The following is a 27128-nucleotide window of genomic DNA, read 5'->3' as shown; positions in this document are numbered from 1 at the left end:
AGTACATTACTCTAGTTTGCAGGAAAAGCTTTTTGTAACCATGTATATTTAGTAGTAGTGGAGAAGCAATATAATCTCCAAATGGTGCAGAAGTGTAGGAAACTACACGTTCACATAACAATAGAATCAGTCGGTGGCAAGCAAATAAATAAGTGGGAGGTAAAAGTTATTCATGAAGGATAAATCTATGTTCAAGATCTCAAATGCTCAAACACCCTTGACAAATCAAACAATTGCGTCAAAATGAGAAGAATTGTGTATCAGTACCTTTCGTTCCTCTATCAAAGCTCAGTCTTAGGCTCAAGCTGGCTATGTTCCATTGACCAGTTCATCTGTCCCTAAAAAATTAATTATCACAAAGTAAGCCAGTTTACATATTTTGTTAGTAAGTTAAAACACATTCAAGATATTGAGCACAAATATATGCTTGACAGAGATCTGGAGATTATTAAACATACATTAACGTGGGAATCAAGAGATTATAGTTTTTTTCTCGGCTTAACCCTCTTCAGCATTGTAGAAACATGGTGAATAGTCTTTTTCAAGATAAGATTTGTCTCGCCAACTGCTATAAGACTTTTATTTGCTACACCATTTATCTATTGTATCATTAAGATCAAATATGCTTGTTGAAGTAAACTTTCAAGAGATAAGAATACATAAACTCGTGTAGCTGTCATACCAATTCTCTCGTGTTGGTGCGAAGAACATCTGTATAAGAAATGGTTTTCAATAGAATCAGAGTAAGAAGATTACAACAATGCCAGATTCACTGCTCAATTAAAAAAGATGAGAGCTTTGCAAAACTTATCTAAATCTCTTTTATGGACCACACCTTCAGGTTCGAACACGTGTAGGCGACACTTTTGCAGATTTCTGTAAAAATGGAATCTCGAACCAGTTAAGACGGTTGATATAAGAGAAATCAATTTACCATCAGGATCAAAATTTCTGGAAAAGAATTAAAGCTTTAACCTTTAGGAGTGGTTGATAACTCTGGCCGGAGACTGAGCTCTAGGAGACGCCGCTCTTGCAGGCGACTGAGACCTTGGAGACGCCACGTTTCTCTTGACAACAACCCTTTTAATAGACGCATCTGCGTTGCTGTTGCTGCTTCTCTTCTCTTTATCCGTTGCAGGAACCGAAACGAACTTGGCAGGTATATTGTTGTTGTTACTCGAATTTACAGAACTGCCAATGCCGTTATTAGGGTTCGTCGTCTCCGATCTTCTCTCTGGAGATCTGCTTCCTCGTCTGCTACCGCTTCCTCTCTCCCTACTCCCCGATCGGTAGCTCTTCGAGTCCTCCCTCTCCCTGCTAGGAGCCGTCTCTTCTGCTCCCGACATTGCTCAGAGTCCGACGGGACTCTCCGCCGCCGCGCTGCTGCTGATGAATCCGCCGCTCGGCTTCTTCTTCCTCTCCTCCGTCTTCCGCATCGGCTTTGTCTGTGTCGCCGTTCTTGTCGAAGTCGAAGCTCCTCTTGGATACAGAATACCTCTTGGTTTTCGCCGCCGCGGCGGAGTTGCTCTGGCTTAGTCTTCCGCACTAGATCAGTATCGCGTCTACATCGGCTGGAGTCTGGTTTGTAGTAGTACCGGTTGATTTCTCGGAAGCTGTTGAGTCCTTCGGACCTGTCTTCGTCGAACATTAACGGGCCGGTGAAACGGGAAGCCCAAATGACAGAAGTGAGCATCTGACGTGGCGGAGAACTGTTTTCCTATTGGCTGATTTTATTGTCTGACGTGGACAGGCTCAATGGAGCTCATATATACCTTTTAATATAGTATAGATAATAAATTACAACATTGTAGATTCGATTTATCTTATATCAAAACTCAATATTTATTTCCTTCTAGGAAAACATTTTTCTGTGCTAAATGCATTTTTCTTAATTTTAAAAGGCATATTGTACTGTAGGATTCGCAACTTCCAAATGTCAATTTTGATTACGAGTCAACAAATGTGATTTTTGCCGGTGTAAAAAAATTAAATAATTTCATAACTAAGATATTATATACTACTGATTTAGTTGTCTAAATAAACCGTTTTGATGTAATTTTATTACTGCTGACAAAAAAAAATAGCAAATGTTTTTGAGTGAAAAGATAAAAAACAAGATTCTTTGGCTACTAATTAATTAATTAAACCAGTTTTGAGCATAAGGAGTAGTATATTAATAAGAAGAAAGGCCCACAAAGCAAAACAGCGTGTCTCGTGAGATTGTTTGATGAGAAGCATCGTTAGTTGTGAAGGTTGACAAGCGTGAACAGAGCCATCTTCGAGCGCTCTCATAAGTCCTTTTCTCACTTCAGTCTACCCAATCATCGCTTTTCACTGTTTCTTAATTTATGCTTCTAGGTTTAACACCTCACAGATATATAATACTCATTCCGTTTCAAAATAGATGATGTTTTGGAGAGTTTTTGATGTTTTAAAATACATGATGTTTTGACATTTTATATTAGTTTTATTTTTATTGAAAACTTTGTGACCAATGATGTTTTATAATTTTTTTGATGATTTGTTGAATTAATTTTATTTTATATTTTAATGATACTTTTTAGATAAAAGGTAAATGTCTTGATTCTTGTGCATTTAATTAAAACATCAACTATTTTGAAACGATAGTATATTTTTTGGTCTAAAAATATAATATTTGTTTTCAATACGATTGAACGATCAATAATCTGTTTATTAATTCATAGGGAACATTGACATTAAGGGGCCAATATGGCAATGCCAGATATACATAGCTGCAACAATCGTACTTAGTCAACATTCAGAAGAAGTTATGGATTATGAATCATTCACAATAATTTTTTGACTAGTTATAGATTCATATTGTACAAAATCACATTTATTTCTATACGATCTAACATTTATGACGAAAGAAAAAAGTTTGGTGAATGCACCTAAAAAAGCGATTGAACACTTGTGCGCGTCGTGCCACGACCGTTACGCATAATCAAAAGGTGATTTTTGCTGAATTTATTTATCATTTAAAAAAAAAAAATTGGAAACAAGATTGGTGCGATCGTTTTTATCCATCCAGACAACTTCTTAAATACAAATACTCTATAAATTATAGTATTTTTTTTTGTCAGTCAATTAAATAAGATAAGTAAGTAATCACAACAGACTTATCATCTTATCACAAAAAAAGAGAAAGTTATCACAAGACACATGAGTGATAGGCCAAAACCAGTGGCCAATAGAATCAATTCGTTACTATAGAACATCGTACACTTCTATATTTTTCTTTAAAATAGAAATCTCTATTATAGAGTTGAAAATGCTTCGATGTATGTCTATAAAATAGAATTCATCTATTTCAGAGGAAAATTAATTTTTGCCTTTATATTTAGAGGTAGAAATATCATATTTCTATATTTTTCTCTATAAATAGATGAATTATATTATAGATGCATATATTAGAACATTTTTACCTTTATAATATAATTTCTCTAATTTTTAGAGAAAAATATAGAGGCAGAAATATAGGTGGGTCGGAGATGGTCTAGTATTTAATACAAATGGATTTCGTAGTCCCGAGAACAAAAATGTCAACGGGCTAATGACTTGTTTGGTTAATAATAAAGATTTTAATCTTAAAATAAGTAAATTACCAAAAAAAAACCGGCGAATCTTTTACATTGCCACGTCATTCGGATATCATTTGCGTTATCGAGTTCAAAGCATATAATAATATCTTCTTCTTCTAATTAAAACCATATAAATACGGAACCCTTCTTTAACTTTCATTGTTATACAAAACCCAGATTCTTCTCTCCCTTCTCCTTCTCATCCGTTTCTCAATCTAATATCTCTCTCTGTTCAATTCAGTCTTCGATACAGTGTTCAGAGTTTCCCTCAAACGTCGCCGTTTCTCTGGTTCGTATACATCTCTCTCTCTCTCTCTCTCTTCCTCGTTACTATATTCGTGCGTTTGCGTTTGTTTGTTTACTTTACATTAATGTGTGTATGTGACTTTGATTCTTCACCGGCGATTTCTCGGGTCTTTTGATTTGGGGTTGAATTGAATTTGCTGCTAATTTTTTTTAAAAAATTCTGTTGACGTCAAGACGATGACTTTGACTCTTCCTCTCTGCTCCGTGTTACATTTTGATCAAAGTTCGTCGCTTTATTTATATAAACTTGAATCAATCGATGCTAATATTGATAATCGGTTATGGGTTTTCGAAAGATTCAAGCTTTCAATTTGAATCATGTTTTTTTTTTCAAATTTTCAATTTTTTAGGGTTCTTGGCTAGATAAAAAGGGTTTATTGCATATAAATATTATTATATATTGATAATCGGTTATGGGTTTTCAGAAAGATTCAAGCTTTCAATTTGAATCACAAGTTTTTATAAAAAATTTCAAAATTTAGGGTTTATGCATATAATCCTCATGATTTTGTTTTTTTCTAATCATTGGTGCATTTTTGAATAACCTAATTCTCATCACATTTTGACAAAAAAATAGATTATCTTTGTGTGTGTGTGTGTGTTTCATTCACCTGATTTATACCAATGTTTTAATCAGAAACTTGACCAATGGCCATGGACCAATCCTTTGAAGATGCTTATGGAGAACTCTATGGAGAAGGTGCATTTTCTTTCAACAACACCACCAAGCCAGACCCAGTCACAGACTCGGTTCCTTCTTCTGATGATTCCAGCTTCGACTGCAACATATGCCTAGACTCAGTGCAAGAACCGGTCGTCACCCTCTGCGGCCACCTCTTCTGCTGGCCCTGTATTCACAAATGGCTTCACGTACAGAGCGATGAGCACCAAGGGCATAAACAGTGTCCCGTTTGTAAATCCAAAGTCTCTCACTCTACTCTTGTTCCTTTGTACGGACGAGGCGGTGGCAATAGCCAGGAGAAAGATAAAAGCGGTGATGTGCCTAGGAGACCGGTTTACAAGCTCGAGATGGCGAATTCAAGTACTGATTTGCGGTTATCTCAACGGGTTCGTTTCGACAACCGGCATGGAGGTTACTACCCTGTCTCAGGGGTGATGAGTTCCAACAGTTTGTCGTACTCTCCCGTTATGGATCCGATGGTGGTGATGGTTGGAGAGATGGTAGCTACGAGGCTGTTTGGAACACGGGTGATGGATAGATTCACGTACCCGGACACTTACAATCTCGCGGGGACTAGCGGCCCGAGGATGAGAAGGCAGATCATGCAGGCTGATAAATCGCTGGGGAGAATCTCCCTCTTTTTAATATGTTGTGTGTTTCTGTGTCTTCTACTGTTTTAGAGTTCTCCTCACTAGCTTTGTCGTAATGTTTTCACTTTCTAAAAGTGTGAGGAAACGTAGACAAAGAGATGTACATTTTGTGTTGGTAGAAATGGATTAAAGTTGCTTAGTGCTGAGTACTTTTGTGTTGGGTTACATCTTTGTATAGATCTAGTTTGGAAGATGGTGCCGTGCAGATGAAAAGGCCAAGTAAAGAGGCCTGATTTGCATGTGTGCAATTCAGCCCATGGGTAGAATAATAAATAAGTACTAAATGTTTTTTCAAACTGCTAATACTTTGGTGTGTTTAGGCCGTTCAGTTTCTTCGGTTAATTTGGGTCAGTTAGTTCGGAATTTGGTTACTTTGGTTCGGTCCAAATCTTACCGAAAATAAATTTGATTTGGTTTCCGGTTTCAAAATTTTATGCTGAAGTTTTTTGTTTGGCGGTTAGTTTGGTTAAAATTTTCGGTTTAAATTGAAAAAATGGTTAATTTTGGTTATTTCAGATTTTGGTTAGTTTGGTCCAGAATTTTGGTTAAGATTGGTAGTTGGTATTTTTTTTTTTAAAACCGAACTAAAAAATTACCAAACTGAAAACCAATTTTTTTTAAATTGCTAAAATGAACCGAACTTTCTAACGGAACTGAACCGAAAACCAAACTTTTTTGTTCGGTTCAGCAGGTTTGGTTTGGGTAATAACTGCAGGGCTAGGTGTGTCCATGGTATGATACGACTTCAGGGTCTTGACTTATAACTTAAAGTGAGTTTTATAGTCCTGTTCTTGTTTGAATTTCCGTTGAGAACCAGTCAAGTTTGATGCTGAAGAGGATGATGATCTGTCTATGCGTTGAATATTTCAAGTTAGTCCTCCTGATTAAAGAAAAAACATTCCATTAGTTTATAGTTTGACTGTCACTGATCTCTCGGAAGCATGCACATGGGTCGAGACCTTAAAGGGTTTATATAAATGGACGAACCATTAGTCTCTCTCTCAAGATTTTAGAAAAGTCTCTTGCATTTCTCATCTCCTTCGTCCACTTTGTAAGTCTCTCTGTCCTCCTTTTTCTTGAAATAGTTGACTTGAGAATGGATAGTTCAGAAGCTGCTCTAGAGAGAATTGAGGCACAGAGGTCAACGGACGTGTCTTCTGACCAACGGAAACGAAGATATTTCCTCATGAACCTGATGAAAAATGGTGCAAGCAGAATCTGTTCACGAGGTTCCCCTGAAAGCGAAAGAGAATGCACACCGCCACCTAAGGGAGACAAGGAGCCTGTCCCTGAGTTCTTAACCAGTCTCAGGCTTTCTGATCTTTACAACCTCCCAGGTGAATCTGTGGTGATGAACTCAGAGATCTTTAGTGCAATGCGAGCCGGGAACATAGAGGTTTTGGAAAAGATGAAGAGTTACGAAACACCTATGGCATGCTTCAAGAATAACAAGGGAGATTCCATTCTTCACCTTGCTGCATCTTACGGTCATCTTGAGCTAGCGAAAGGCATAGTCTCTGCATGCCCGTCTCTTCTATTAGAGCCAAACTGGGAGGACCGGGTTCCACTTCATGCGGCGGCTCGTGCTGGCCATTCAGCAGTAGTTGAGGCTCTTGTTGCGTCGGTACCATGTTTTTCAGCTGGACTATCTGAAGAAGAGAGGGAGAGGTTGTTGAATCTCTATGTTCTCAAGGACAGAGATGGAGATACCCCTCTCCATTTAGCGTTGAAAGACCTCCATGAAAAAACAGAGGTATTGAGTATTGACCCTGAGACACTCTTTACTCCTTAGTTCATAGTGTGGCTTCTACTACGTGTCTGATGCATTAACCTTTTCTGTACTAGCTTTTGATGTATCAGCGTCGTGCCAAGAAACAATCCATATCTCACCTTGTTATGCATCAACGAAGCATCAGATGCAGTTCATTTCAAACACGGCTAATGGAGATAGCTGCTTGTCTAGTGAATGCAAACCAACATCTTTCGTTTCTTGAAAATAAGGATGGAATATCGCCCTTGTATCTGGCAGTTTTAGCTGGTAATGTATCCCTTGTGAATGCAATGTTGAACGTCCAAGGGAAAACCTCTGACTTAGCCTCACAATTAGAAGGGAGAAAATCGCTTGTTCATGCAGCCCTAAAGGCCAAGAATACAGGTTTGCTTGCAAACTTAGTTGTTCAACATCTCATTGCTCAAAGAACTAATCGAAATTTCTACTTGTTTGTACAGATGTTCTTGACGTTATTCTCAATGAAGACCCATGCCTTCTCAACGAGCGAGATGAAGATGGAAGAACTTGTCTCTCGGCTGGAGCATCTGTAGGGTTTTATAAAGGCGTATGCAAGCTATTAGACCGGTCAACAAGAAGTGTTTAACATTCTAATACGGTGTCCTGATTCAAAACACCTGCTTAACAGGAAAGGTCAAAAACATTCTACACATTGCATCAAAGAGTGGGAAAGCAGCATTTTTTCTTTCTGTTCTTCTCGACAGAACTAGTAAGGTCCAACTGATGGAGAAGCAAGATATAGATGGGAATACACCTCTGCACCTGGCTACCATATCCCTCGTACTATTTATCTCCTTCTGTTTCATTACAAGGGAAAATGCATGAACACAGTGAACAATGATGGTCTAACATCTCTGGGTATTGTCGAGTCAAATCTGCAACCCAAACTACATCTTCATGGAGGTATCTATGTGTTCCAACCATAATCTCAGGAGTTTAATTATCTTCATGTCCGTTTTTCTTGACTCTTGTTTGTGTAACCAGAGGGTGACACTGATGGTGTTATTATACTTTTACACATCAGCAAGACAATCAACACGGCTGATGTTCAAGAAAAAGATAACAAGACGAACAGATCCACCTGCTGGTGACAAAAACAAAGACTACGTCAACACTCTTCTAGTGGTTGCAGCTCTTGTAGCAACCGTAACTTTTGCTGCTGGTGGCTTTAACAGCTCTGAACCAAACCAAGGGTTGCCAACTCTAGCTGGTGATCCAGCACTCGTTCACGGATCCTTAAATGTGGCATTGCCATCACTGTTTTTCGCTCTTCTCTGCATGCCGGTGGCCTTCTATTGTGGTGTTTTTCTTGTTTTTGCTCGTATTGAAGGGCTTTTGATTTTCCTCAACGTTACATCTGCGATCTTCATCTTCCTAATGCTCTTTCTTCTTCGCCCTCACGTTCTCCTACGTATATACCTGGCATTCCTGCTGCCTTTGGTGCCTACTTCGTGCTATTTGTGTTGCTTGTCGATGATGACCACCATGAACACGCTTCTACTGCAAAGATCTCCAGTGAAGAGGCTTCTGCTGCAAAGAGCTCCAGTGAAGAGGCTTCGGCTGCAAAGATCTCAGCGACAGCAAAGAAAGTACTTAAACGAAAGTCTGTTTCGTTCTAGTTTCGATTTCCTTATTGTGGTACGATTGGCTAGTCTTTGTGACTTGAACCCTTCTGAAAGAAATAAAAGTGTTTTGATTTACTTCAATCTGGAAACCATTCTTTGTTTCATTATATGGCCAATGCTATTGAGCAACAATTACTGAAAGAACAAGGAGATAAACTACAGATTAAAACAAGGTAGCTGTAGCTGTTTCCTACAGATTAAAACAAGGTAGCTGTAACATATGAGTTAGATTGGTACTATGGATGTATTGTGTATAGCTTTTCATGCCGTTATGCTTTAGATAAAATCATCATGTTCTGAAGATATAGCAGAGTTACAAGCATAAACTCAGCATCCTTGAGGAGGTCAAGAAGCATATCATTAAGGAAGAGGATTTATTACTAATGGTTTGAAAATCATCATGTTCTGATGATTCCAGCTTTCAACCAGGTCTCTGGCATTCCTTTGGTTCAAGATTTAACCAGTCCTTATCTCTATGTTCTTTTGTGGTTTGTTAGTGAAGATGATGATGAGACATCACATCTCCAAGTGTGTGAAGATGGAGTCCATGGGATCCTCAAGCCGGAATCAAGTTGAAAAGTTAAAATTGTCTTGAGGGAGATATATCAAAAAGCTTTTTTCAGTATTAGAATACATTTGTATCTGTAATATAGATCCTGTGCTTTTTTTTTAATAAACATGTTGCAAAGTTTTTTTCTGATTATTTTAAGACTACTTGTTCCCACCATTGCATGTTACTCTAGAAGACAAGGCAGCTGTAGAGCTGTTTCATGTTAGCATATACAGTAAAAAAATAGTCCACCATTAGTACACATTACATATGAGTTAGATTGGTATTATGAATGTATAGCTTTTATTATGTTTTAAGCTTTTTTAATAAAATTTCTGAAGATTTACAGAGGAGGCCAAGCATATCACTAAGGAAGAAGATCTATACTGATGATTTGAAAGTTCAACAGCTCATTTTATAAAAGTAAGATTCAGTTTATTTATATATTTATGGATCCTGAGACATATAGGGCAGTGGTTATGGGTAAGGTGCAAGATCTTGAAAAGATTTTGCAGGAAAATGAGATTCCTGTTCTTGATCAGGTCACTTTTCAAGGAAACACAATCCTGCATCTTGCTGCCATCTATGGTCATGACCACTTAGTGCGGCGTATTCTTGACCATGAGCTAAACGTTCTTAGAAGTTGGAACCCTAACATAGTTGGTAACTTTGCTCCCAGTTTCTCCCATTATCAAACTCTTCTTGTGAGACAGAACTCAGAAGGAAACCTTGCTCTCCATGTAGCAGCTGCTGCAGGACACGAGCTTATAGTTGACTATCTCGTTGAGTCTCTGAGGCGGCTTCCTCAAGATAGAAACATTGTGGTTAGATCAGAGCAGATACTAGTTGGTAATATTTTCAGCGTCTCTAACAATGATGGGTTTACTGCATTGCACCTCGCCTTGAAAGGGAACCATGTAGCTGTTTCTTTGCAGCTTGTTCGGGAAGATCAGAGCACTTGTTTTCTTTTGGACAAGGAGGGTGTATCTCCATTGTATATGGCTGCTGAAGCTGGTCATGTTTCACTTGTAGAGCATATGTTACATGGTTTGAACGCAAGCTTTGTTGGCAAGTCTGTGGTGTGTGCTGCATTGAAAAGCAAGGATCTCGATGTTCTAAGAGCTATATTGGAGAGTGACTCAGATCTTGTAGACTCTAGGGATGAATATGGAAGAACTCCACTTGCTTTTGCAGCATCCATTGGATATGACATAGGGGTTGAGCATATGCTAACCAGATTTGGAAGTTCTACACAGATTGCTTACATAAAGAGTGAAGATGGTTCTTTCCCTATCCACTCAGCTTGCGCTGCAAGTCGCAAGACTCGCAACGCAGCTCTCAAGGTGATATTAAAACACCACCCGGATACAATAGAGATGCTTAACTCACAAGGACAAAATGTTCTTCATGTGGCTGCTGAAAATGGGAACGCAGGAGCTGTTGGCTATCTGCTCAGAAAAGCTGACGTCAAAAGGTTAATCAATGAGCAAGATTTAGAAGGAAACACACCGTTACATTTAGCCAGCATCAATTCTCATCCCAAGGTTGTGAGTCTCTTCATACATGATAGCAGAGTTGAGTTGAAAGTATTGAATCACAAAGGGTTCACTACTTTGGATGCAGCAGAGGAGTATATGGCTGCAATTCCTTCACTCCAACAGGTTTGTACTTTTATCAACACTCTCATCGTGTCCAAAGCTGTTGACATCACTTATTGTTAGTTCTAGAAGTTTCTTAAATCTCTGTGCTCCAATAAAAATGCTAGCATTCATTAGATAAGAATGTTTTCTTAATGGAGTCGTTTCCACTGGAAACTAAATTATCATTATTTAGGCCATTTGGTCAGTCTAGGTTTGAGATTCGGTCCAAGTGTTTACATAGTGGATTGTAACAGATGATCGGTCCATCCCCTGACATTAGTTGGAAGGTATTCCAAACTCGGGTCCGGCAGTGTGTAGCCAGTCCACTCTGTAGCACTAAATGCATGGAGCCGACCGGATCAGCCGATAGAATATATAAAAAAATGTTTTTTTATAAAAAGAAGGAAATCGAGTTTTGAAGCTACTATAAATACCGGGTCTAAAGTTTTGTAAATTTATTCACGCATAATCAATATAAAAAGATAAAATGGGTGCCTCAATACGTCTTTGCTCTTGAGTTTCTTTGTTTTCTTCAAGTTAGTTCGCGTTCGTTCATAACATTTGTCATATCCTATGTTATATGTATTTACAGTGGTTGATATGGGTGGCATTGGTGTCTGCTGGTACCACTAGAGCCCCACGTGTTCATCTGAAAGCAGACAGTCCTACCACAGAAGAAGACTTCACATTAAAAATGTACAAAGACAGAGTCAACACTCTTCTTGTGGTGGCAACACTTGTGGCTACAATGGCTTTTGCTGCTGGCTTGAGTGTGCCGCTAGGTTACAACAGCACAGAGTTCAAGTCAAATGTGAAGCATTCATACAAAGAATCTGCGTTTAATGCCTTCGTCATCTGTAACAGCATTGCCGTCTATAGTGCTGTTATATCGACAGTTGCACTTATAGGGACACAGTTGGCTGACATGAAGTGCATGCTGACTACTTTCAAGTTTATTGTGCCACTTCTTGGGTTTTCTATTATCTCCATGTCTTTGGCTTTTGTCGCAGGCTTATACTTGGTTCTAGGACAGCATCATTGGCTTGCAGTATTTGTCTTGGCTTCAGGCGGTTTCTATCTCATGGCTCTGCTTCTACTCATAATCCCTTACGCTTCGCCTTATACTTTTAGTCCACTAGTTTTTCGCTATTTTTTGCGGTTTCCTTTTTCCATGTTGGTTTTCTTTGTGTACTGGAGAGATGGCACTGATGGGGAATGTTCTTCACGAGTTTTCCGTTGGTCATTTATTGGTTAAAAGATCAAGACTTTGAAAAATGATCAAATGTTTCAGTGTTGTTCTCTTACTTTCTGTTTAACTGAAACAAATGGTTAACACAATGTTTGACCCAAGAATTGTTCCTGAATCCACACAATCTCCCTATTTGTATACTGTCTTAGACGAAACCCGTGATTCGGTACTGATGGATCCAAATCAGTGCCGGTCCTAGGGAATCCATCAGTACCCTGGTGATAGTGTGTCAGGCATCCATAAACTGGCGCCCTGGACATGTTAGAGACCTTACTAGGAATTTTCAAACGGTACCAAACTTTTAATGTAAAGAGCAAAGATGGGTTGAGACCAGTTAATTGATATTGCCAAGTTAAAGTTTACATTCCAACTACATCTTCTGGGAGGTATAATCTTACCTCTCTATATATACAATACAACTGGTTTGCGTCAGTGTCAATCCGTATATGCTGCCTTTTTGCTCATCACTTTTTTGGTCTTCTTGGAATGTACTGACTTTGATGGTAGTCTTGTTACCACTTACAAACCAACAGGTTATGAAAAGATACCCCCAAGTGGGATGACACTAAGAAACAGATCAGAGCTAGTAGATGCTAACAAGGTAGATGATTTCGACTTTATTTTGTGACAATTATATATTTATGGTACATTATAAAAGATGTTTCGACGTTCGTACTAAACTCAATCAATTGACCTGAAGGAGAAGAATACTAATATTTACTGAACATGTATAAAATAAGCAACAAGCGGGGATAGCTCAGTTGGGAGAGCGTCAGACTGAAGATCTGAAGGTCGCGTGTTCGATCCACGCTCACCGCATATTAATTTTTTAAAATTTATTCGAAGATAAAACGGTGTCGTTTACAGAACTTCAAATAGGCTTTACCAAAACGGATCCGCAAAGCCCATATCCAAGCCCGCCACATATTCCACCGTCTTTGCTTAAACCGACTGTTTCGTCCCTCATAAACCGATCTACCCCTCGTTATTGTTTTAGTTTTGCTAAGAATCTCGACGAAAGAGTTACAAACGACGATGGTGTTCCTCTCGATTCCGAACGGGGAGACTCTCTCCGTCGATGTAAACCCCAACGCAACCACCGTCTCCGCCTTCGAACAGTTAATCCACCAACGCACCGATCTCCCACAACCTCTCCTCCGCTACTCCCTCCGTATGCGAAACCCTAGCCTCGCCAATCCCGATTCAATCCTCCTATCCGATCTCGGCGTCTCTCGCTTCTCAACTCTGATCATCCAAATCCCTCTCCTCGGCGGGATGCAAGCAGGAGGAGCAGCCCCTCCTCCTCCGAAGCCTCGCCTCGATTTCCTCAATTCGAGGCCTCCTTCGAATTACGTCGCCGGATTAGGTCGTGGCGCTACGGGATTCACCACTCGTTCCGATATCGGTCCCGCTCGCGCTGCTCCCGATCTCCCCGATAGATCCGCGGCGGCTGCTGCGGCGCCTGCGCCGGTTGAGAAGGTGGAGGATGATGAGGAGGCGGAGGAGAAGGGGTACGATGAGAATCAGAAGTTTGATGAGTTTGAAGGGAACGATGCTGGTTTGTTTGCTAATGCGGAGTACGATGAGGATGACAAGGAGGCTGATGCGATCTGGGAGTCTATTGATCAGAGGATGGATTCGAGGAGGAAAGACAGGAGGGAGGCGAAGCTCAAGGAGGAGATTGAGAAGTATAGAGCGAGTAACCCTAAGATTACTGAGCAGTTTGCTGATTTGAAGAGGAAGTTGCATACTTTATCTGCGGATGAGTGGGATAGTATTCCCGAGATTGGGGATTACTCGCTGCGTAACAAGAAGAAGAAGTTTGAGAGCTTTGTGCCTATTCCGGATACTCTTTTGGAGAAGGCTAAGAAGGAGAAGGAGCTTGTCATGGCTTTGGATCCGAAGAGCAGAGCCGCTGGGGGTTCTGAGACGCCGTGGGGGCAGACTCCGGTGACGGACTTGACTGCTGTTGGTGAGGGGAGAGGTACTGTGCTGTCTCTGAAGCTTGATAGGTTGTCGGATTCTGTCTCGGGGCAGACTGTTGTGGATCCTAAAGGCTACTTGACTGATTTGAAGAGTATGAAGAGAACCACTGATGAGGAGATTTACGATCGCAACAGAGCGAGGTTGTTGTACAAGAGTCTGACTCAGTCGAATCCGAAGAATCCCAATGGGTGGATTGCTGCAGCTAGAGTTGAGGAGATGGATGGTAAGATCAAAGCGGCTAGGCTTCAGATTCAGAGGGGCTGTGAGGAGTGCCCGAAGAATGAGGATGTTTGGCTTGAAGCGTGTAGGTTGGCTAATCCAGAAGATGCGAAGGCTGTGATTGCGAGGGGTGTTAAGCTGATTCCCAATTCTGTTAAGCTTTGGTTGGAGGCTGCGAAGCTGGAGCGTGACGAGGAGAACAAGAGTAGGGTGCTGAGGAAGGGATTGGAGCATATTCCAGACTCGGTGAGGCTGTGGAAGGCTGTTGTTGAGTTGGCTAATGAGGAAGATGCGAGGATTCTGCTTCACAGGGCTGTGGAGTGCTGCCCTTTGCATCTTGAGCTGTGGTTGGCACTTGCGAGGCTTGAAACGTATGAGAATTCGAGGAAGGTGTTGAATAGAGCGAGAGAGAAGCTCTCTAAGGAGCCGGCTATTTGGATTACAGCTGCTAAGCTTGAGGAAGCTAATGGGAACACGCAGATGGTGGGGAAGATTATTGAAAGGGGTATAAAGACTCTGCAGCGAGAAGGGGTTGTTATTGACCGAGAAAATTGGATGAATGAGGCTGAGGCCTCTGAGAGAGCAGGGTCTGTCGCAACATGCCAGGCGATTATCAAGAACACTATTGGTATTGGAGTCGAGGAAGAGGATAGAAAGAGAACTTGGGTTGCTGATGCAGAGGAGTGCAAGAAGAGAGGTTCCATTGAGACTGCAAGAGCAATATATGCCCATTCTCTTACTGTGTTCTTGACCAAGAAAAGCATTTGGCTTAAAGCGGCTCAGCTTGAAAAGAGCCACGGGAGTAAGGAGTCCCTTGATGCCTTGTTGCGTAAGGCTGTGACATATGTCCCTCAGGCTGAAGTTCTCTGGCTCATGGGTGCTAAAGAGAAGTGGCTTGCTGGAGATGTTCCAGCAGCCCGTGCGATTCTACAAGAGGCTTATGCTGCAATTCCCAACTCTGAAGAGATCTGGCTGGCTGCTTTCAAGCTTGAGTTTGAGAACAAGGAGCCGGAGAGGGCAAGAATGCTTCTTGCAAAGGCAAGGGAGAGAGGAGGGACTGAGAGGGTGTGGATGAAATCAGCCATTGTTGAGAGAGAACTTGGCGACGTGGAGGCGGAGAGGAGATTGATTAATGAAGGCTTGAAGCAGTTCCCAAGATTCTTCAAGCTATGGTTGATGCGTGGGCAGCTCGAGGAACGGTTCAATCATCTGGAACAGGCCAGGAAAGCTTATGAATCTGGTCTGAAGCACTGTCCAGAGTGCGTACCTCTGTGGCTGGCGCTCGCTAATCTTGAAGAGAGAGTGACTGGGCTGAACAAAGCCCGGGCTATTCTCACCACGGCCAGGAAGAAGAATCCTCACGTAGATGAGCTATGGTTGGCTGCTATACGTGTTGAACTCAGGCATGACAACAAGAGAGAAGCAGAGCACCTGATGTCAAAGGCTCTCCAAGAGTGTCCTACCAGTGGTATCCTCTGGGCTGCGGACGTAGAGATGGCTCCACGTCCTCGCCGGAAAACAAAGAGTATGGATGCCATGAAGAAGTGTGATCGCGACCCGCATGTCACTGCAGCCGTTGCCAAGCTCTTCTGGCAAGACAAGAAGGTGGAGAAAGCCGGGGCGTGGCTAAAACGGGCTGTGACCCTCGCCCCAGATATTGGTGATTTCTGGGCGTTGTACTACAAATTTGAACTTCAACATGGCACTGAAGAGAGCCAGAAGGAGGTCCTTGCCAAATGTGTGGCTTGTGAGCCGAAGCATGGTGAGAAGTGGCAAACTATCTCAAAAGCGGTGGAGAATGCACACCAGCCTATCGATGTCATCTTGAAGAAAGTCGTGATTGCATTGAGCAAGGAACAGAAGGCTGCTGCTTGAGAGTAAACACATATATTCCTTTTGTTTCCATGATCATCATCATACTCTACTCATAGCACATTACACCTTTGCTCTTTTGTTTTCCCTTTGCAGGCTCAACTTTTAGCTGTTCATGTTTTTATTCAGTAACGCAAACTGATAATGATTTGCTGGAGTGTTTTCACCAGATACTTTGTTTACTGAATCCTTCAGTCTTCTTTGTGAGTTTCAGCCATTAAACTTTTTTATTTAATATTATCTTTGGTGTATTGATGATTCATTTGTTGTTCCTTTCATGCCTTGGCCATCCTTGTCTTCATGGTGTCTAACATTGGCGTGTGTGTACTAAGTCATGAAATCCAACTTCAAAGCTTCTTTAGACAGTGTAAGCAACTAATAACCCCTGACATAATTTTTAGAGTTATCTGTCCACGCTATTAACAACACTGATTGTGATAAAGAGTAAAATCCCAGGTGAATATAGTAAACCTCTTGCATGATTGAATTAACTAACTAGTTTCATGTTAACCTCCCACAATTTATTTGCCTTCTGTACAACACTGGCTTCTTCTGGAGAGCTGATTCTCAAAACAAAGTCAGATCTCTCATACCTCAAGTAGACTGCGGATTTTAAGAGCCTTGTGTTTCTCTCAACCTGCAGTATGTGCTAGTCTTAGGTAACCAGTTTGGTAGCGCCCACGTTTTGCTAGATTCTTGTTTTACTGGTGGATCTGTTTCTAGTCTTTCCCCAGATCCTCGTTATGTGCATAATATTTGGTGATATACTTGTGGAAAGGCAGGAAGAGAATCCAATTCAGCGGTATTAAGATCTTTGAACAGTCTTTAAGTTCTGTCAACGCAACCAGGGTTAGATAGAAATTAATGGCGACTCTGAAACCACTGATAAACTTTTGATTTTCTCCATTAAGATCACAGTCATATTCGTATAACCACAAGCTGCTCGTGCTTCCTACAAGTCTTTGTAATGCCTGAACCTGTCGCAGTCAAATAGCTTAAAATCAGGATCAACTTCATCAGAACACAGCCGACTTTGTGGTAGTTAAAGTTAAAACTACTTGCAGATCTATAGATAGGAACTGGACTGCACTAAATATTTACCCACTTGGTACGACAATTGGACCACATTAGGCTGTATTGGGCTCATCTGTGCATATGTGCTAAACAATCGGGACCGACCAACTGTATCTAATCAGATTTGTATTACTTATAGCTTCAGATTAGATACAATTTCCTTCGTCATTAGTACACGGTAACAAAGTCTTGGAAGATAGAGGTCTTCGATATGGTAGTACGGTACCTAGTGTGTTTATACGATACTAAACGTATAATATAATCAAACAAATGAATCACAAAACCCACTAAACTAAATCACAGTTGAGAAACTTTTGGTCAACTTTGAAAACAATAATCCCATCGCCCGTCGAATACATGGGAGCTGTCACCGTATCGTGATAATAGTGTTCTGAAGTTATGACTGGTACTAATATTGCAAGTTTGATGGAACAAAGATTACAAAAATGCAGGAAGCTGATGTATTAGTCCAGTGGAAAATGTTACGTATCGATGAGGTCACTAGGAAGTCCAATGATCTTTTTTTTTTTTTTTGATCAACGGAAGTCCAATGATCATATATATAAGAAAAAGGCAAAAAAGAACAATCTAAACAAATTCTTCTTGTGTTGCAAAGCTCTTCATTTTGAAAAGAGGCACCGCATCAATATCTCTATTAAATAAATTCCCAATTTTCAGTTCTTAAAATTGTGAGATCATCTTTTGATCAGAAAAAAAATTGTGAGATCATCTTAGTTTTCTATCAATCCATGACTAAAAAGATAGTATTAGGTCACTGACACGCTCGGTATGGGTATGAATGGTGACCACGGAACGACGAGGAATAATGCATTCTCTAACGTTTCTAAAAAATATCACCATTCACAAAGAATAATATTTTCTCATTTCCTACTATTCTTTTTTTTTTAGATAAATAAAGAACAAAAATATTCTTTGTTAAATTTGAGAATGAACAGCCATTATTTTTCATTGCTGCAATTTTATTCCTTTACATTCATTTTCTATTCGTTCTTCTTGTTTTCGGAATGGTCACCAGTCGAACCCGTTAAAAAATATTTTAATTGATTTATCAAAATATCTCCCTGATCCAGTTGATGGATTTAAAGGATCGGGACCGACCGCATGTATCGAATCAGGTTCTTGATATGGAGATAATTTTCCACAAACATTGGTTCTATTCTAGTTTTAGTTTCAGACATGATAGAGGATTTAAGAAGGAGTTCTCTGGTACTTGTAAATCTTGCCTAAAACACCAAATACAAAAGAAAATATTGATGAACTTGGCAGTTGGCTTCGATATACTTGATGATATTACCGGTCCGGTGTTCAAAATTTGATCCACATACGATAACTTTATCAACTCATCAATAATCCTCTATTTTCTAGTCTAAACTCTATTTTAGAATAAAATCTTCTAACCATATAGTATTTCTAACTTCCAAAATGTTACAACAATACAATTACTTTCAAAATAAAGCAATTGACTAGGGAATCATATTGGGATAAAGATTCACCTTAAAGATAAGGATTGAGTGTGGTAATAGATAAGTTAGAATCCTAATAAGAGAATACTATTAGGATTAGAATATAAGTTTCATTGTTGCATAAGTACATTGTAACATTTTCATTATTGAATACAAGTTTACAGTTTATATCACAAAGTATCTCTTTACAAAATTATATTCAAGATTCTATGATGTTAAAAAAATCATTGCACTCCGCCTTTTACTTGAAAATAGAGTAGGTTTCGAATAATTCTTCATTTTAATCTCAGCTTTGAAGAGAAAAAAAAACGAATAATACATGAATGTTCTTAGTAAACGGATTCAAAAGTCTTCCACTACGAGGGATTTCATGTACCAGTATACACTACTAATATTCACAATAGAGAAAAATTAGAATACTATCGTCAAAAATGTTCTTAGTAAGCAGATTCAACAGTCTTCCACTGCGAGGGCTTCCATGTACGACATACACTCCTACTATATCTCTGTGGTATGCTTTTGCAATTCGGGAAGCCTGATATACCATGATAAATTTATAATCTTTTTTACTTTTATTTTAGTTCAGATAAAATTTTTGAACTACAAATTTATAAACCAGACCAGGTGTAAATCTAGTCCTATACTAGTTTCTATAGACTCGTTATAAGATTATCCATGTTCATTATATTTTGCTCTTAAAGAAAAATGTGCCGAATTATGGACCCCAAAATGACTACCAAAAGCAGAACCAAAAAAATTAAAAATAAAAACTAATCCATTGTGAGGTCTGTTATCATCACATGATGATGGGACGAGAACATGTTCGATAACATTTTTCCAAAAAGATACAAGAAATAATGCAAACAGATAACGCTGTTGTTGGTCTATGTACGATGCGGATAAACAGAAAAATAATATGAGTGGGAACATATCAAAACCGCATATTTGACTTTGGTACTATCAAGTGTTCGTGGCTTGTTGGTTGTTGAACTATTTATTATTTTCTGTTAAATATCTTGGGGGTTAGACGTTTGTGCTATGTAGTATGGTTAGTGGTTTATAGTTGATTTTATTAGATAAGACCTAATCTGAACTATACTCGTATATAAAATTATTATCTCCTCGTGAATGTTTCATAAAACCTAGATCAATATCTAAACAAGATAAGGTATTTAATTGGTCCAGCAATTCAATTCAATTCAATTTTATTATGATGAAGCAAGTAGAACTAAATTTTAGTGTAGTTGGTTTTGTAACATTTTTAATGAATTTTATTGGTTCCGTTTTAATGTAACGAATTAATTTCTACAATGCACTTGAAATATAATAATTATTACTTTTTATAATTCAAGATCTTAGGTCCAAATAGTCATGTGAATCGTTGTGTAGTCTATCATATGAATCATCCGGACTTAAACATATCCCATGTTTCAGATGGATTATAATATTAATTATTATTTTTAGGTTGTCTTACATGATCAACAATTCTTGCTAACATTATCAACAATAGCTAACAGTGCCAGCTCCAAAAAAACATGGATCATGTTCAAAGATTTTAAATATAAATCCTATATATATGTCATATGTATGAACTATTTTAACAATAAGAAATACAGTATGCCCTATCCTAACTCCCAGGGGTGAGCATTCGGGTTCGGGTCGGGTTCGAGTATTTTTAGTTCGGGTTCGGTTATTTCGGATCGGGTTAGGATATTTAGATTTTGAAAAAAAATTAAATTTTTTATTTCTCAAATTTGTTGTATTTAAAAATATAACTTTCACTTAACTATTTTTTTTATTTTTAATAGATTGAATGGTTAATAGATTTGGACATAACATTTTGAAACAAAAAAAAACATTAATTTGGTTATTGTTTTAAATTTTGGATGTAACTTTTTGTTAATTTTTGAAATAAAAAGTTTGACATGCATTTTAAGTGAGTAGCAAATCATTTTCTCGGTAATTCTATGTATATCATATGAACTTAAAGTATATATAGTATCAATATAAATATTTTATATAAAATGAGAGATGTAAACTAGAAATATATGGTTAATTATACATATGTTCGGTTATTTTCGGATATCCATTCGGATTCGGATATTACCCGTTCGGGTTCGGATATTACCCATTCGGGTTCGGATATCTAATCTCTACTAATTTAATATCCGTTCGGATATTTTGCTACTTCGGTTTGGATTTCGGTTCGGGTTTTTGGATCGGGTTCGGGTGCGTCTTCCGATATCGGGTAAAGTGTCCATCCCTGCTAACTCCTACCGCATGAGAGCATTATCTCTAAACCGGTCCTTGCTATTAACGGTATAAACATACATTAGTAATGAAAAAGAAAACTGGATATTTGAATGTGAAAATGTAGTGGTCGACATTAAATAAAATAAATATAAAGTACTGGTCATTTTCGGAATTAGATGCCTCTTTGAATCAAAAACATCGACGACGTGAATTCAGGTTAAGAAGAAACCCCAAAGCATCGTTTTCTTCGATTCTTTAGATTGTTTCAGTTGGCAAGTAATGAAAATAATAAACTGTTAATGCTCAATTAATATTATTTATTACGGGAAAATGAAATGTGCCTACCACGTAATGAGTTTCCTTTCTAATTGTTAGCAGATGATTCGTTCCATTAAATAAACAAAAAATAATAATACTCCATATACAAGTAGGTCTAGAAAAATCGGTGGAGGGACCAAACACTTGAAAACTCCATGAAGTCAATTTTACAGGACAAGGTCCACAATCTTTAGTTTCTCTCCACCACATGTTTGACAATCTTGTCCTCAAAAAGTCCCACTCTTTCTAAATTGTGTTAAGAGCGCCATTAACACGCACAACCCCTAACGTGGGGTGCTTATTTATTTATTTATTTATTTTTAATTTTTTTTTTTGTTTATACTGTTTTGTGAGGTTTACACTTAAATCCCATGATAAGCAACTGCGTTGCAGATGCTCTAAAAAAGGGAACATAACCGAATTATCTAAGAAAAACTGTATGAATCAAATAATCATATATCTGAATAATTTTTATATCTTATTATTTGAATTAATTGAAAATATTTAATTTGTTTGGTATACTTAAACCAATAAAGGCCTGGTGTTTTTTTTAGCAAATTGAGAAAAGGCATGGTGTATAATAATCAAATCTGTAGTAGATTAGGTATGTTTTACATACATTAATTGGCCATATGATTAGGTGATATTGCACAACTAGATATGTGATTCATTTATCAATAAAGACAAATGGTTGAAGATTTCATTTAAAATCCTCAGATTCAGATATATATGTAGTCAAAAACAGTTACAAAGATTATCAGATGGTTACTATTTCAGTAAAATGTTACTGTGGTACAAGAACAAGACCCAATGTTATCAAGAAACAAGAAACACTCTTTCAACAAAGATTACCACTCCATAATATACGACATCTCCCATATATATAGGACTCAAAAGCTATTCTACACCCAAAACGCAGCAACCGCTTTATAAATAAACGCTCAGTGAGCGGTTTGAGCCCTCCTCGTCACCGCTACTGCTGCTCCAAACAAGGTTATTTGCGACCATGAAAAACAAAAAGAGATAAGATATATAAAAAAACAAATCTACAGTTGAAAATCATCGGTGAGCCATTCTTGAAAAGTAGTTGAAGTCGTGGTGTTGTACTCTCAGCTGCTTTAGCCAAGAATCAGCAACACTTAGAAGCGACAGAACTCGCTCTTGATCTTGGCCATGATCGTCTTCCCTGAGCCAAACATTGCCTTGCATCTTGTAAGTGGCTAACCCGAAAGGAAGCAGAGTCACACCTTCTCCTTCCTTCCGAGCCCTCTCCTTCTCCCCGCCATTCTCTTCTGGCTCCATATCTGTTTATCAAGAGACTATAACAGTTACATTTTTGCAAAAGTACAACCAGGACCGGTCGTGAAAAATTTTAGAGACTATTACACGGTTTAGTAAATATTTTAATTTAAAAAAAAAAACATGTTTGTTGTAAATTTTAATTTAAATTATGTAGATTTTAATTAGTTGCAAGATTTTAATTTTTAAAAAATTATTTACAAATTTGTGGATTTATCTTTATTGTAATTTTTTTTTTAAACGGAAGCTATATGCCAATGTTTCACTTGTCTATATCTAGGACCGGCCCTTGGACATAACCACATGGAAAGGATTAGTAGTAGTAGTAGCAGTACCTTGGAAAGAAGATGAGAGAGTGTGATAAGTGAGGAAACAAGTAGACAAATCTTTGATGGTCCTTCCCATAGGTATATGGTAAATAGGGTACCACGCTACAGCCATCCAACTAGCCGGTGAAAGATCGACGCTTCTCAGCGACATCAATCCAGGGTACCTTCGAGCCAACTCATTGATCTGTAACCCCCAAACATGTGTCATTTGAATGATCATATCATTAGAGGAGCTGCTGCATTGAGAGTAGTTAGTTAGTTTACCTTATCCATGAGAGGAACTCTAGCATAAGGAGCTGATCTCTCAAAGTGTTGTAAATAAAGATAGCCCAAACGATCGTTAGCGTCATGCTCAAGTCCTCCTTCATCAGAAGCAGCACTTCTCGAAAGCTTATCACTTTCACTCTCTTCGCTATATGAATCACTAAACGAATCTCTCGTCTCGCTCTCCCCATACTCAGACTCATCCCTAAAATCAAAGATTCAATAGTTTTGGTCAAAAGGATCAAACTTTTAAAATCTAAAAACTCTGCTTTTGTACCTTAAGCGGATCAAGGAAGAGCGAGAGATGAAGATCTGGATGGCGGAGAGATAAGGAACGTAGTACTGAACAAGAGATTCGCCGTTGGTGAGACGAATGGGAACGCCAGCTCCATAAGCACTCCATTCATCGTAGCAGTCCCAGAGATCACTCAATCTGAAAAACTCAACCTTTTCTCTCTCTGATTGGTGCCAAATCCGATTCAAGCTCCTAATCTCCGTCTGCAAAAAAAATAAAAAGGAATCATTTTTAATGTATTGCATCATAATTAAATTAAGAGAAAGAAACAGAGGAAGGATTGAGACCTTGGGGAGAGATTGGGGAGGCACTACAGGTGTTGTGCAATGAAGGAAGCGGTCAAGGTTCGATTTTTTGATTGACCCTTTTCCGAACACCATGATTCCTTTCTCTAGAGAGAGAGAAGAGAGAGAGAGAGAGATTGGGTTTCTTCTTGATTCTTCTTTGAGAAAACAGAGAGAAACAGAGGGGAACGAGAGAGGGAGAAGAAAGAGAGATGGGGGGGAATTTAAGAGAGGAAGACACGCAAGCGAGTGTTTGAGTTTTGACGTTAGGACAGCTTAATTTAAGGGCAGCGCAATTTACGGACAAGAAATGTTTTTTTTTTAAGGAGAAAAAAAAAACGAAATTTGCTGAGTTAACTTGGAGAAGAAATAAAAGTATTTTTTTTATTTTTATTTTTTTCTGTGGAGAAAGCTTATTTTACGGTTGTTTTGTATGTTTCTGTGATCGAAAACTCGAAACGAGATAAAGAAGTTTAAGGTTGCGATAATACCCGAAAGAGACGAGAAAAAAAGCAGACTTGACAAAGATTAGAGAAGACCCAGTTTGTCAAAACAGAGTTTTTTTTTTTTGTTTGATTGATGATAACAATTTTCACGGAAAACTATAAACTTTCTCGGGAAAAAACAGAACAGAGGGTGACGGGATACGAAACAAAGACGAGGTTATATATATAAGGTGAGAGAGATAGAATCGATTAGCTTTCTCTTCAAAAATTCTTTCTTTTACCTGATCAATATCCTCTCTTTTGGGTTTTTACTTTTTCTTTATTTAATTTTAGAAAATACAGAAAGATTTGCTCCCAAAAAAAAAATTACAGAAAGATAAATAAAAAATGATTAAGACAAAAGAAAGAAGAAGGTTCTGTAATTAAGGAGTACACACACCTAATCAAAGATTATCTCGAAGTTTGACGATTTTCCTCGTCCACATCTCATGATCCTCACGTGGTTTTTTTTATTTTTATTCTCTTAATCTATTCGATTAGAAGATTGCCGACAAAACTTAACAACCAACTAAAGTGTTTTCTTTTTTTAAACCAAAGTGTTGTTTTGACAAAAGAAAAACCTAAAGTGTTGTCCAAAATTAACAATAAGAGGCTTAAAATATTAAATTGTTTGACGATTCCCAAGTAAAAGATTGAAGACTCTCAAGTCTCAACTATTAATACTTCTTCCTTTGTTTCATTTTAATTATTGTTCTACTTTTATCCACATAGATTAAAAAACATATAATTTTGTATATTTCTATCTATACATCTGACTATATTTCAACCAATAGAAAATTAAAATGAAGAATCTTATTAATAAATTTTGCATTGAAACTTTAAAACGACACTTATTTTGAAACGAATATTTTTTCTACAACGAAAACTAAATCAAAACGGAAGGAGTATAACATTAAGAAATTTCTTAGTTATCAGTTTATTAAGGAAAAGTTAGCATTGATTTACAATACACAAAAAAAACTCGGTTTTGTTCATGTCCAATTTGAAAAGTATATCAGCAACAAAATAAAAATATATATGTACATATACATGTATATATTATTTAATTAGGCTGCCTAACTTGTTGCATAAGTGTGTCTAATACTGTGTTATACTCCTGTCTTCTACCGTATGTCCATATCTTTCGATTGACTATAAAATAAAATTAAAAAAAATCGTTTAATTGACTATATCGTAATTTATAATACCATGTTCGATCCAAGAAAAATTCAAAGAAAAGATGTGTATATGTATATGTATTTATACTTGCTTTAAAATATGGTGCATCTATTTGGTTGATATATATATAATTTTAACAAATTTGTTACTTATAATTCTTTAACATTCATTTGGTTGATATATTACTAAAAATCTGTCACTTTAGATTTAGCATCATATATTACACATGGATTAACGATGGTTCATGTTAGTAAAGAAAATCCACAAAATTTAAAATAGCACTCCATATATTAAGAAGTAAATACCAGTTACTAGTTTTTTTTTTTTGAGAAACAGTTACTAGTTGCTAGTTGCTAGTTACAGTAATAAATATTTAAAATATCACTCCATATATTAAAAATCTTGTAGAATAGCAATTACGATATTTTAATTTCGAGATATCACGTCACTAAACTACCAACCAACAAAACTACTGTTAATCAAGTGCCAGGTATAATGCTGCGAACTACAAAAATAAAACTGGTAAGCCGACTAATTAAGAATTTAGGTGTCTGAAACTAGGAAAAGAAATTATGTCTAAATGTTACGTTACTGAAAACAATTTAAATAAAAGTATAGTTTCCGTTATTACTGCAGTCACCAGTTAATCACGTATAAAACATTGTCGATTACGCGATTTTTTTAAAACACTAGATTATACTACAGAGGGAATATACAAGGTGGAAGGCAGGGATGGAATGCATTTGAGATATACAAAGCTAGCAAGAACAAAACAGTATTATTAAAAGTTACCGTATAACCAATGATTCTATTTTTTTCTCAAAAAAAAAAAACAATCATTCTATTTTATTTTCTTTTCTGAAATTTGTGGTTTGTGTTGGCCTTTGCTCATGTCGTAATTTTGTGACACATGGCAAGTAAATGAAGATGACATTTAATTCGTTGGAATTGCCAGCGGGTCCATGAAAATACTTAAACCACACAAGACCAAAAATTGGTTTATTAATAGTTTGGTCAAGAAGAAAAAAATGTTAATTACTCCCTCCTTTCGACGATGCAAAGTTTGGACTAAAAACACTAATATTAAAAAAATTGATACTTTAAGAAAAATTATATTTAATTAATTAGTTCAACCAATAAAAAAAATATGAATATTATTTAATTGGTTACACTATATCCAATAAATATAAAAGTTATCTAGATATTTGAAAATTACTTATATTTTGAAATAAAATAATTTTCTTTAAACTACTTAAAATAAAGAAACGGAGGGACTATGGAGTAAGGCGAAGTATATGAGTTTCAAATGGAAGGATTCGATCCTTATAAATCAAATTTGAAATTGATACAGTTTTTAACTACTCAAATTGCAAATTTGCTACAGTTTTCACTAAACTAAAACCGGCATGTTGGTTATGAAGGGTAATGACCGGTTTATGCGGCGGCTGGATATGTCCGATGGCTGTGTGGCTCGAGATCATTATCGGGATTTGGGAACTGAAAACGAAAGGAGTGACCATATAGCGTTAGATTTCTGCCACGTGTTGTAATCCACATCGTAGTAATTGCTTTTGGATTTGGGGCATTATCATTTAGGCCCTTTTATTATATAATATCGATTGCTTTAAGGCCGCTATTTTCTATGCTTTCCGACTGTTAGGCCCATTTAACTAAATTGTTCCACTACACTAATA

The 27128-nt window shown here is 37.7% G+C and overlaps 4 protein-coding genes, 1 long non-coding RNA gene, 1 other non-coding gene and 1 pseudogene across 7 annotated transcripts; 5 read left to right on the top strand and 2 right to left on the bottom strand.

Annotated features, from left to right (window-relative positions):
- Nucleotides 1–714: 714 nt before the first annotated feature.
- On the bottom strand, nucleotides 715–1786 carry LOC106443063. The gene is made up of 2 exons (XR_007329180.1): nucleotides 976–1786; nucleotides 715–876 (listed from the first exon to the last, which is right to left on the bottom strand). It is a non-coding gene; the product is annotated as an uncharacterized LOC106443063 (long non-coding RNA).
- A 1899-nt stretch (nucleotides 1787–3685) lies between these two features.
- On the top strand, nucleotides 3686–5379 carry LOC106435119 (E3 ubiquitin-protein ligase RMA1). The gene is made up of 2 exons (XM_013875973.3): nucleotides 3686–3891; nucleotides 4546–5379. The coding sequence occupies exon 2, from the start codon at nucleotides 4557–4559 to the stop codon at nucleotides 5268–5270; it is 714 nt and encodes a 237-aa protein (XP_013731427.1). The 5' UTR covers nucleotides 3686–3891; nucleotides 4546–4556; the 3' UTR covers nucleotides 5271–5379.
- Nucleotides 5380–5689: 310 nt separating this feature from the next.
- LOC106435130 lies at nucleotides 5690–8735 on the top strand (annotated as a pseudogene).
- Nucleotides 8736–8977: 242 nt separating this feature from the next.
- On the top strand, nucleotides 8978–12212 carry LOC106435138 (protein ACCELERATED CELL DEATH 6). Its single transcript, XM_048769593.1, has 2 exons — nucleotides 8978–10865; nucleotides 11437–12212. Exons 1-2 carry the CDS (start codon nucleotides 9654–9656, stop codon nucleotides 12097–12099), a joined length of 1875 nt encoding a protein of 624 aa, XP_048625550.1. The 5' UTR covers nucleotides 8978–9653; the 3' UTR covers nucleotides 12100–12212.
- Nucleotides 12213–12839: 627 nt separating this feature from the next.
- TRNAF-GAA lies at nucleotides 12840–12912 on the top strand. Its single transcript has one exon. It is a non-coding gene; the product is annotated as a tRNA-Phe (tRNA).
- Nucleotides 12913–13064: 152 nt separating this feature from the next.
- LOC106435139 (protein STABILIZED1) lies at nucleotides 13065–16983 on the top strand. Of its 2 annotated transcripts, XR_001286908.3 has the most exons (3): nucleotides 13065–16175; nucleotides 16267–16373; nucleotides 16503–16983. XR_001286908.3 is itself a non-coding variant. In XM_013875989.3 (2 exons), the coding sequence occupies exon 1, from the start codon at nucleotides 13129–13131 to the stop codon at nucleotides 16171–16173; it is 3045 nt and encodes a 1014-aa protein (XP_013731443.1). In that variant the 5' UTR covers nucleotides 13065–13128; the 3' UTR covers nucleotides 16174–16175; nucleotides 16267–16661. The 2 variants fall into 2 exon arrangements, 1 of the variants encoding a protein (XP_013731443.1); XM_013875989.3 differs by having other exon boundaries at nucleotides 16267–16661.
- A 5061-nt stretch (nucleotides 16984–22044) lies between these two features.
- On the bottom strand, nucleotides 22045–24406 carry BNAA09G01560D. Its single transcript, XM_013875995.3, has 5 exons — nucleotides 23774–24406; nucleotides 23469–23689; nucleotides 23192–23396; nucleotides 22934–23111; nucleotides 22045–22603 (listed from the first exon to the last, which is right to left on the bottom strand). Exons 1-5 carry the CDS (start codon nucleotides 23864–23866, stop codon nucleotides 22359–22361), a joined length of 942 nt encoding a protein of 313 aa, XP_013731449.1. The 5' UTR covers nucleotides 23867–24406; the 3' UTR covers nucleotides 22045–22358.
- Nucleotides 24407–27128: the final 2722 nt, after the last annotated feature.

Source organism: Brassica napus, chromosome C9 (assembly GCF_020379485.1).
Source record: "Brassica napus cultivar Da-Ae chromosome C9, Da-Ae, whole genome shotgun sequence".
Classification (NCBI taxonomy): Eukaryota; Viridiplantae; Streptophyta; class Magnoliopsida; order Brassicales; family Brassicaceae; genus Brassica; species Brassica napus.
Note: the sequence above shows the minus strand (reverse complement) of the source record. Positions and strands in the feature narration are given on the sequence as shown.

Bases quoted from the DNA above. Each gene is read 5' to 3' on its own strand.
- LOC106435139 (XM_013875989.3), top strand. From the start codon at position 13,129: ATGGTGTTCCTCTCGATTCCGAACGGGGAGACTCTCTCCGTCGATGTA.
- BNAA09G01560D (XM_013875995.3), bottom strand. From the start codon at position 23,866: ATGGTGTTCGGAAAAGGGTCAATCAAAAAATCGAACCTTGACCGCTTC. The intron at 23,112-23,191 runs GTAAACTAACTA...TGGGGGTTACAG, and splicing joins GAGTTCCTCTCATGGATAAG to ATCAATGAGTTGGCTCGAAG. The intron at 22,604-22,933 runs GTACTGCTACTA...CTTGATAAACAG, and splicing joins TCTCTCATCTTCTTTCCAAG to ATATGGAGCCAGAAGAGAAT.
- LOC106435138 (XM_048769593.1), top strand. From the start codon at position 9,654: ATGGATCCTGAGACATATAGGGCAGTGGTTATGGGTAAGGTGCAAGAT. The intron at 10,866-11,436 runs GTTTGTACTTTT...ATGTATTTACAG, and splicing joins CAATTCCTTCACTCCAACAG to TGGTTGATATGGGTGGCATT.
- LOC106435119 (XM_013875973.3), top strand. From the start codon at position 4,557: ATGGCCATGGACCAATCCTTTGAAGATGCTTATGGAGAACTCTATGGA.